The sequence below is a fragment of the Vigna unguiculata genome, chromosome 10, assembly GCF_037176805.1.
Source record: "Vigna unguiculata cultivar grain cowpea cultivar isolate G323 ecotype 2 chromosome 10, ASM3717680v1, whole genome shotgun sequence".
Lineage (NCBI taxonomy): Eukaryota > Viridiplantae > Streptophyta > Magnoliopsida > Fabales > Fabaceae > Vigna > Vigna unguiculata.
In genome coordinates, this window is record NC_140801.1 from 34,332,012 (window position 1) to 34,342,795 (window position 10,784).

General features: G+C 28.9%; 1 protein-coding gene across 4 annotated transcripts; it reads right to left on the minus strand.

The window, feature by feature from the left end:
* Positions 1-3,829: 3,829 nt before the first annotated feature.
* Positions 3,830-8,038, minus strand: LOC146882428 (uncharacterized). Of its 4 annotated transcripts, none has more exons than XM_085667805.1 (9): positions 7,761-8,021; positions 7,334-7,392; positions 6,413-7,017; positions 6,212-6,270; positions 6,058-6,123; positions 5,936-5,969; positions 5,708-5,848; positions 4,637-4,695; positions 3,830-4,105 (listed from the first exon to the last, which is right to left on the minus strand). In XM_085667805.1, exons 3-8 carry the CDS (start codon positions 6,509-6,511, stop codon positions 4,651-4,653), a joined length of 444 nt encoding a protein of 147 aa, XP_085523931.1. In that variant the 5' UTR covers positions 6,512-7,017; positions 7,334-7,392; positions 7,761-8,021; the 3' UTR covers positions 3,830-4,105; positions 4,637-4,650. The 4 variants fall into 4 exon arrangements, with proteins under 4 accessions (XP_085523931.1, XP_085523932.1, XP_085523930.1 ...); XM_085667806.1 differs by lacking the exon at positions 3,830-4,105 and adding an exon at positions 4,249-4,540 and having other exon boundaries at positions 7,761-8,028; XM_085667804.1 differs by lacking the exons at positions 3,830-4,105; positions 4,637-4,695 and adding an exon at positions 4,702-5,480 and having other exon boundaries at positions 6,212-6,301; positions 7,761-8,038.
* Between the last annotated feature and the right edge of the window lie 2,746 nt (positions 8,039-10,784).

Consider the following 10,784-nt stretch of genomic DNA (forward strand, 5'->3'; position numbering starts at 1 on the left):
ATTTGACATGAAGTCTGGATTTTGGCAAATACAGATCCAAGAAAAAGATCGATACAAAACTGCATTTACTGTTCCTTTAGGGCAATACGAGTGGAACGTTATGCCATTTGGACTTAAAAATGCACCATCTGAATTTCAAAAAATAATGAATGATATCTTCAATTCGTACTCCAATTTCACAATTGTTTACATTGATGATGTGTTAATATTTTCTTAATCCATAGATCAGCATTTTAAGCATGTTAATATCTTTATTAACATTATTCAACAGAATGGCTTAGTTGTATCTAAATCAAAGATAAACCTTTTCCAAACAAAAATTCATTTTCTTGGTCACATGATTTTCCAAGGAAAAATTATTCCTATTGATAGGGCAATAGAATTTGCAGATAAATTTCCAGATCAGATAATTGATAAAACCCAACTCCAAAGGTTCTTGGCCTGTCTTAATTATGTAGGGGATTTTATTCCAAATCTCAATAACATAATCAAACCTTTGCATGATCGTCTTAAAAAAACTCCTCCCTCTTGGACAGTTGAACATACTCAAGCTGTCCGAAAAGTCAAAACCTTGGTCAAAGAACTACCTTGTCTTTATTTACCAATCCCCCAAGCTTTCAAAATTGTTGAAACAGATGCTTCTGATTTAGGATATGGAGGTATTCTTAAACAAAGGATTGATAAAAAAAGAACAAGTAATTGCTTATACTTCTAAACATTGGAATCCGGCACAGCAGAATTATTCGACTGTTAAGAAAGAAATTTTAGCAATTGTTCTTTGTGTTTCAAAATTTCAATCTGATTTGCTTAACCAAAAATTTTTAATTCGTGTCGATTGTAAATCTGCAAAAGACATTTTACAAAAAGATGTTAAAAACTTAGCATCAAAACAAATTTTTGCAAGATGGCAAGCAATTTTAAGTGTTTGTGATTTTGAAATAGAATATCTCAGAGGCACCTCGAATTCTCTCCCTGATTACCTCACTCGTGAATACTTGCAGGGAAAAGGTAGTTAACGAACATGCCTAAAAAGGCAGTATTAGCTTCGACAAGAAGCCGAGGTATAAAATTAGCCATATCTGGCCCAAATAAATCATCAGGGTCACAGATCCCAAAACAAACTGGGTCATCAACCCAATCTGGGTCATCAATCCAGAAAAAATCAAAAGAAGTCATTGGGTCATCAACCCAACCAACCTCTTCAAACCAAACAGCCAAACAAACCAAACTAGATTATGCCATCCCAATCCAAACGTTGTTAGCTCTTCAAGATCAAGGACTGACTACACTTCCCAAGAAAACTTGGGCAGACATTGTCTCAGATGAAGAACAAGAAGGAGAGAATCTTGACCTAGCTCTCCTTATTAAAAACCTAAAAAACCATAAAACAATCTGCAACCCAAGAATGAGTCAAGAACTTCAAACCCAATCAACCCAAAAACCTGTTTCAAAAGATCAAACACATTATATAGCAAAAAACAAGTTTTCGTCAATTGTCCAATTGGAACCAGAGTATTGGGATAACAACCTATATATATATATATATATATATATATATATATATATATATATATATATATATATATATATATATATATATATATATATATAGTTGTGGATTATTATTATTATTATTTTTATCAATACGAGATATTATTATTATAGTCAGACACCCATTTTTTTTATTACAGGATCATGTTTCAATTAGTTAAACTTTTTTGTTCGTTTTGTTGTTGATTTATCATTATATCGGAATAATTAATTAAAAAAATAGTTACTATTATTATATATTACTATTACGAGTAAAGAACCAATTAGAAAAATTAGTATTACTATTATATTTTGTTATTATGAAAATTATTAACATTATTAATAGTAAAATTATTATGTGATTATTATTGTTATTATTATTATTATTATTAGTATTATTAACAATATTAATATATATTATATTAATATTATGATTATATATGATTGTTGTTATTATTAAATTTATTGATAATATTAGTAGTAGTAAAAATATTAGTATAGTATTACTTATAATATCGATATAAAATATATTAATTTTTTTTATATATTATGAAAAAGAAACAAGAAAAATTTATTATTATTAATAACATTATTATTATTAGTTTAATTATATTATTATTAATAAAATTATTATTATTTACTGTTATTAGTACTATACTTATCATAAATAATATTAGTATTATTGCTATTATTTCAATTGTGAAACAAGATTATATTGTAATTATTTACATTTTTATTATTTGAATCGTAGTATATAGATACACATTTTACTTTTATATACTATGAGATTATATTTTAATTATTTGTATTTTTATTTGTTTTGTTGTTGGTTTGTCTTTACATTTAAGTAATTAGTTGAATCCAAACAAGTAGTTACTAAAATAAGTAAAATAATAAAAGTAAAATGTAATGTTTTTATTATAAATAATCATTTAAATTTAAAAAATAATAATTAGTATTAGTATTAATATTAATATAATAATAATAATTATTATTATTATTATTTTTATTTTTATTTTAAATAATATTAGTATTATTATTATTATATTAATATCAATCTTAGTGTTATTTTTGAATTGTACTATTTTGATACATATTTTATTTTTATTTATTACGGATTATATATTAATTACTTGCATTTTTATTTGTTTTGTTATTCATTTATCTTTATATCTAAATAATTAGTTTAATTAAACAAAGTAGTTACTAAAATTAGTAAAATAATAGAACTAAAGTGTATTTTTTTATTATCAATAATCATTTAAATTTAAAAAATAATAATTAAGAGAATATAATTGTAAAAACAAAATAGGAGACCATCTATCTCTATATATGTAGTTGTGTATTATTATTATTATTATTATTATTATTATTATTATTATTATTATTATTATTATTATTATTATTATTATTATTATTATTATAATTAGACACCCATCTTATTTTTACTTACTACATGATCATGTTCCAATTACTTACATTTTTTTGTTTGTTTTGTTGTTGATTTATCATTATTACATCGAAGTAATTAAATAAAAAAATAGTTACTAAAATTAGTAAAATAATAAAACTGAAAAAATAATTTTTTTATTATGAATAATTAGTTAAATTTAAAAAATAATAATTAAAAAGATAAAATTATAAAAACAAAAGAAGACACCAAAGATATATGTAGTTGTTCTATTGTTATTATTATTTGTATCATTACGGGATAATAATCTAGAGTATTATTTTGTTATTTTTATTATTATTATTATTATTATTATTATTATTATTATTATAGTTAGACATACAATTTACTTTTATTTACTCTAGGATCATATTTCAATTATTTGAATTTTTTATTTGTTTTATTGTTGATGTATCTCTTTATATAATTATAAATTATTGTTGTTAACATTAACATTAGTATTAATATTTACATTAATATTATTTTTAACATAAATTTATTATTATTATTCACTACAAAAAAATTAATATTTAGTGGAGGTTTTTTTTTCGATCTGCGGAGGTTTTTACCCTCCACAAATTAATTTGCAGAGGTTTTTTGGACCTCCACAATTACAGTCCCCACAAGTTATTTGCAGAGGTTTTGAACAACCCCTGGTATCCGAATTATATTATGGAGGTTGTTTTGTGGAGGGTTTTAACCTCTTCTATTGCTATCTATTATTTTGTGGAGGTTTGAAACCTCCTTTATTTGTAATTACCCACCAACATTTATAATTTATTAATTTAATGGAATTACTTTTATAATAAAAAATAAATAAAATATATAAATTCGTAAATTACACAAAAATTAACCAAAGTTACTTTTATTGATGATTTCATAAAGTATTAACAATTACAATATAAATCTAAAAAAAGAAAATACATGATGTTGAACAAAGAGAATACATAGTGTTCTAAATATAAAAACTAAGTGTAGAGTTTAAAGCTACCCAAACAGATAAAACTACTGATCCCTTCGTTGCTCTTCCTCTTCTGATTCTTTCTCGAAGTGCTTGGTTGAAGAGAAAGATAACTCTTTCATCAGGATTGGCATTATTGAGTGAAAGTTCTTCGAATGTTTTATCTAATTATGAAACATTGAAAATAACTATATTTAATCATGGGTTAGAGAGTTGAAAATAGAAAGACTTTTTTATACTGAAATTCACATTGAAAACTAAAATACAAAATCATTAATAACAGTTTTAATAGAAACTTCGATCACAGTTTCTGAAATATATAAAATCCATTCAAGGGAACTTTTAGGACAGAAATTATGTAAACATCATGAATGAGCAGGGACCAGACCATCCTGTACACAATGTATTTGAGATGTAAACCCAAGATGTCGAATTATTCTAAGTCGTTCATGTCTGAGTCTGACCAACAAATAATGCAACAGAAGAGAAGAAACATGCAGCGAATCCATAATGGACTATACAGATGGAACATGAATGCGACTTTAAACTTCGTCTTGGTGACATACTTTGTCACATGAAGACCTAAAGAGGAACATTTGCTGACAAAGTATACGAGATTTGGCTCTTGAATGATGTTGATTTCCATTCAAAAAGTATACGAGATTCAGTAGAAGGAATAGTTCAGAATATATTACCTGTCTGCAACCATCTACACCAGAAGCTTGAACTTTCCTTCCCTGGACTCCAAGTGAGTCTGCAGAGATACAAAATAAATAATTAAGATCCCTACTTACCTTGGTCACTGAGATAGATGAAAAAATTTGCTCCTTCTGATCATTTACATAAGAAACAACTAATAAATTTCATCAAATCCACTAAAAATATTAAGTTAGTTAATTCTAATTAATAATGTCCTAATTATACTGTTAAAACAGAAACACCCTTTTAAGTAATTGGTTTAAGTAGGAGTTACATTAAATCAAGCTATAAGCCTATACCTAATTCAAGAAACAATGTTTTCATCAGTAAGTGAAACTTGTATTGATAATAGACCATTAAAATACATAAAGAATGCGTATCTGTCTCACAGATTCACAATAAATCAAGGGTACAAAACAAATTACTGATTAATACATCTCAAATTTATCCATTTTCTGTAACAAAATAAACACCATTGGCACCACATATAGAGAGTTATGCATTAACTTGGAAACAATAATAGGAAGCATGGGTTAAATCCTGGAATAAAACATCCAGTGGACTTACTACAGCAACCACAGAGGTGACACATAGGTTTTGTTTTAGGAATAGATTTAAGAGGGTGTAAAAACAGATTTAAAATAAAAAAGAGGAGAAAATAGTGTTATTTATATTAAGAAAAGGAGAATTGAAAGCAAAGAAAATGAAAACAAAATATAAAAATTTATGCATAAGTGTATAGATAAAAAAATGTTTTATTAAATATAAATATTCAGCACACGCGTTATTATAATAGTCAATAAAAGCAAAGCCACGATTGTTATTGGTGTTCTTCATATCCTGAAATAAAGGATTGAACAAACAGAAATATAAGAGCAATTAAATAAAAAAAACCACAATGCTAACTCTTATGTACATGCAGCTGGGCATAATGCCAAAGCAGTATAATAAAGCTTGCAAAGCATGACTTTCATGATGATTTAGGAATGACTAGAACAAAAATCCCTAGACAACACTTATAATTTAATGTGGAAATGGAAAGCATAGCACAACAGAAAAGTACATACCTTGACTAGTTCCACACCAGTAACTCCAGGTCCAACCTCAGAAACAATCTTCCTCAGATCTTCCACACCCCAGCTTCTAGGAACATTGCCAATAAAAAGACGGTGTTTGGCTTGAGATGTAGAACATTTTATTTTTTTACCCTTAAAGAATTGATCATTAACACAGTTAGGAACAACAAAAAGGTAATCATTAACCATTACACCATTAACCAGTTAGCTGTTACCTACCTTGCCTGCCCACAAGGCAGGGTTATCAACGCCCCTTCAAAATCAAATGTATCCCATGAAGAATTCTGTCAAATTAAATGGAACTAAGCTCATATGACAAAATACCAAAAATTCTTTATTACCATTCACAGAGTGAGTAGAAAATTTTGCGTCCAGTTGCATTGAGAGCATCACGCATAGGAGGATAACTGGAATAAAAGCAACCACATTGGCTCAATTTATTGTATTAGGTGTAACAACTAATACAAATACAGTGTGACAAAGATGAGAACACACCGTTCTTTTGGAGGGATACCCAGGTTGTAACAGTTGTCATACTTCAAATAGTCTACACCCTGGTATAAGGATTGATTTGAGTTAAAATTCCTGTTAAGTAAAGAAAAATATAACTAGCAACAATTCCAATTTATGACAATGTTACTAAGATGTTAATTACAAAGAATGATTTCAAAAGGAAGCCCAAGATACATAACTTACATTGTAGGGATCAGCACTTTTCGCTGGACCCAACCCCTCTGTTGTTTCTCGATGCTTAATATTAATCAATGGTGGATGTGCTTCAAACATCATCTTCATGAAATATTTGATTGATTGATAGTAGATGTATACTATTGCAATTTACATTTCCAATTAAATATTTGACATATTTTAGTGCAGCCAACTAAGCTTTATAGTTAAAAACATCAGGCAGTTGGTCTAATTTCTTGTATTACTTGAGAAATTTTAAACCTAACTGTGCCATTTAGACATAATATTTATGACAGTATAGGTCATTGCCAAGTTCTGTGAAAACATTTCAACAAACAAATTTCAGTTGAGTACTATCTGATCTAGAACGGCATAATTTTTCTATTTGTTTTCTCAAAATCTAGAAGCATTCCATTAAATGGAACAATTTCTTATCTCATCAAATTTTTGGGGTATATGATGATGCCATTAGAAACTCTAATCTAAAGCTTGGCTTTGTTTTGTAAAATGACAAATTAATTCCATAAAAGATATATGAGGCTGATTCCATGGACATAATCTGCAAGAGCTTTGATTCCAGATGGAAATGTCTTAGGATCAGGAACAAGTTGACCCTGCACTTCCACATCCAAAACAGTGAGGAGCAACATATATTAAAGAACGTTGCAAACAAACTTTTAAACTTTTATACATAACCATTTATTCACATAGAAAATAGGTAGTGCATGCAATCATGAATAAAATACATGCTTCCTGCTTGATTAAACAAATATGTAAGTGGAGTGCAAAGTTGGAAGCACAACGAATGTATACTTTAAATCATTACACAACAATAACTTTAGCCATGATATAACATTGAAAGCCAACAGTTATGCAAAGTTTATTTAATGTACAGGGAGAACCAAAGACCAAAGAAAGAAAAAAAGATACCTGTTTCCTTAATGACCTTTTCACTGATATTGCATGCAAAGAAATTCTAGCTATTCCATCTGCAGAGCAATTAAAGCAAAATCAAAGTTAAGACCATCCAAAATATATGTGTGCGATGGTGATCGTGATTGTGACCGTGTTTGTGCACGAGGTTCTTACAGTTTTTTTACGGTGGTGCCTGTACACACACAAACAAATATCAACGACATCCCAAAAAATAAATAAGTACATTCATAAACACTCTCTTCTAAACCCTAATCCCTCTACCACTTGGAATTTTTTGACAACACCAGGCTCAAGAAGGCTCAATAATTTGAGACAGAGGAACCCAATCTTAGACATTGCACAACATTATTAAGTGATGAGCACAACCTAAAAGAACACGGACATTGAAGAACGATGAGTACATCCAACTCAGAGTTTGTACCTTGAAGGTCGATGATGACGAGCACAGGCCGACGACAACGAGCCACGACAGAGACGATTTCACTGAATGTCGCCGCCGACGACGAATACTGACCGACGACGACGACTCCCGACGAGCGACGAATGCCGATGAGCGACGACTACCGACGAGCGACGACTGCCAACGAGTGACGACGGAGACCAATTTCCCTGAACTGAACCCTAACACAAAGCAAAAATGAAGGGAGAGTGTAACCAAGCTGAAAAAAAAGATAAAAGGGAAATGAAAAGTATAAAATGATTTGCGGAGGTTCCAGACCTCATCAAAAAATTAAAAAATCCCACTAATTTTAGCATTTAGACAATCCAAGAAAATCATCTTAAATAATATTAATTTGTGGAGGATTTTTATAATCTCCACAAATAAACCTTCGCTAAATAACTTTTTTTTTGTAGTGATTATTGACAAAAAAGAAATAACAAACTTTGACAAAGGTAGAAAATGTAATTTAGTTATTATCATACTTTTTCTTGTTGATTTAAACTTTTAGAAACTTTCACATAAAAAATTTATATTTGTTGCAAATGTTTTTACAAATTTAAATTAGTAAAATCATGTTAAATATATCTTAAAATTCGACAGAAAACTACTAAATTTTCTGCTGATTTTCATTTTATTTTTTTCACATGATTTTCATGAAAAATTATTAGAAAATTATTTATTATTTAATTTTATTTCATTCAAAGTTTCAATTCACAACAAATTTATATTCTTTTTAAATTTTTCTATAAATTATATTTGTTAAGAAGTTACCATAATTATAATATCAACAATATTTTAATACATGGCAAAATAAATATTTTTCAATCATAAATATTTTAAACATGTAAAGGATTTTAAAAATATTAATTTTAAATATTTATTTAATCAAAATTGATAATATTTATTTTTGTTTTATTTAAATATTTCTATTACAATGACCATAAACTATAAATATTACTATTAAATTTATAAAAATATAATATCATATTTTTATGAGGTAATTTTATATTATATTTAAATAAAAAAAATACGTATAGTTTACTATTAGAAAAATGTATATTTTTTATTACTTTTCTCTTAAAAAATTTTATTTAAAAATTAATTACACATTTTTCTACAAATAATAAATATAATATCAATTACATTATTTAAAAAAAAATCCGTACGTATGCACGAGTGAGAGACTAATTTTACATTAAAAAAATTATTTATGAACAAATAAGACATTCTAACTCTATGGTGGTGTGTGAGTCTCCATGTACAAAATCCTGTCACGCACCTCCTCCGTGACTACAAATGTGGCGATTGGCTTGAGTCCGATAAGATCTGGTCAGGCGGATATGTATTCTCTCTCATCCGAACTGCGGTGAGATTTCAATTGGGTTCTATTTTTGAAAATTTGTTTCAATTTAGTTTTGTTAGGATATAATGTTAATTGTGTATTATGTGTCAGTTTGTAATTTTTAAATTTTTTTAATTTTTATTTTTAATTTTTTTAATTTTTTAATTTTTTAAATTTTTAACTTATTCTTCTTAAAACTAGATCTGACATGTGTCAAATTAGGATTCTGTCACATGTCAGTTTATGTTTTTTTTATTTTTAATTTATTTTAATTTAAAATTTTTAATTTCAGAAAAAAACAAATTGTCATGAATCAAATTATTGCTTTGTCATGTATCAATTTTTTATATGAAAATTTTCGATTTGTATTTATTATTTTAATTCAATTTAATCTTAATTTTTTTTAAATTAAAATAATTTTACTTTTTAAAGACAAATATTTTATATAAATATTATAATGATATTTTATATATATTTCAAAAGTCAGAATTCTCGCTGTCTAGTTCACTCTCCCAAAAACTTTATTCCTTATATCATTTCCGTCCGATTTGTGTTCTTAATGTACAGGAAAAATGTTGCCTTCATTCTCTGAGTGCTCTTTGAATTGTTATTCCTGTTGTGGGCTGTAATTGTTAACTTAGGCGAATAGTTCAAATGTAACCTCTTGCATGCCTATATTATTTAGTGGAAAAAGAGGAATCTATGACAACTTATTATTACAGGTATAAGCCACCTATCATTATAAGTTAACCGGTGGTATTTTTGTGATAAAAATAACAGTTATTATGACTGGTAAAAAGGAATCTATCATAATAAGTGAGAAGGAAAAATTTATTATGACAGGTGCAGAGGACCTATCATAGTAGATGGGCACGGTGGCAAAATTGAAATTATGTTAAAAATATATTATGACAGATTTACGGAAACCTGTCATAATATCTTCAAAACCCTACTTTTTTTCCTTCCCTCTTTTCTTTTTCTCTTTCTCGTCTCCATTTTCTCCAACATTCAGAAGCATAGTTTCTTTCTCGAAACAATCATTCGCGCACCGTTCACATGCCATTCGCTCACCTTCCGCTCGTCGTCCACTCGTCGTCCGCTCGTCGTCCGCTCGTCGTCCGGTCGCCGTTCGCTCCTCGTTTGCGCGCCGTCCGCACTATTCGCATGCCGTCCGCATGTCGTCCGCACTTTCTGCACGCCGTCTGCGAGCTGTCCACTCGTCCTCTGCGCACTGTCCGCGAGCTGTCCGCGCGTCTTTCGCACTCGTCGCATGCCGTTAGCGTGTCGTTTGCACTGTTCGCACGTCGTCCGTGAACTGTCTGCTCGTCCTCCATGCACCGTCTGTAAGCTGTCCGCGCGTCCTCCGCGCATCGCGCGCCGTTCGCCCTCCTTATGTTGCTCTTTTTCACAAAACCAAATTAAAAAGGTTTCCAAGTAACTGATATAATTTTTTGTCTTTATCTCAGGAACTGTTCCTTCTATTGTGCACCTTCTAACTCTTCCCTTCATCCCTGATTCTCCCAGGTGGCTTGTGAGTTTTTTTTAGCTTTTGGAATTTTTCTCTTTCATTAGTGCATGTTGGATACATATCCCACAAGCAACCAAATTTTTTCTTCTATTTGTTAAATGATTAGATTCAACACATGTCATCTTCGGTAGGC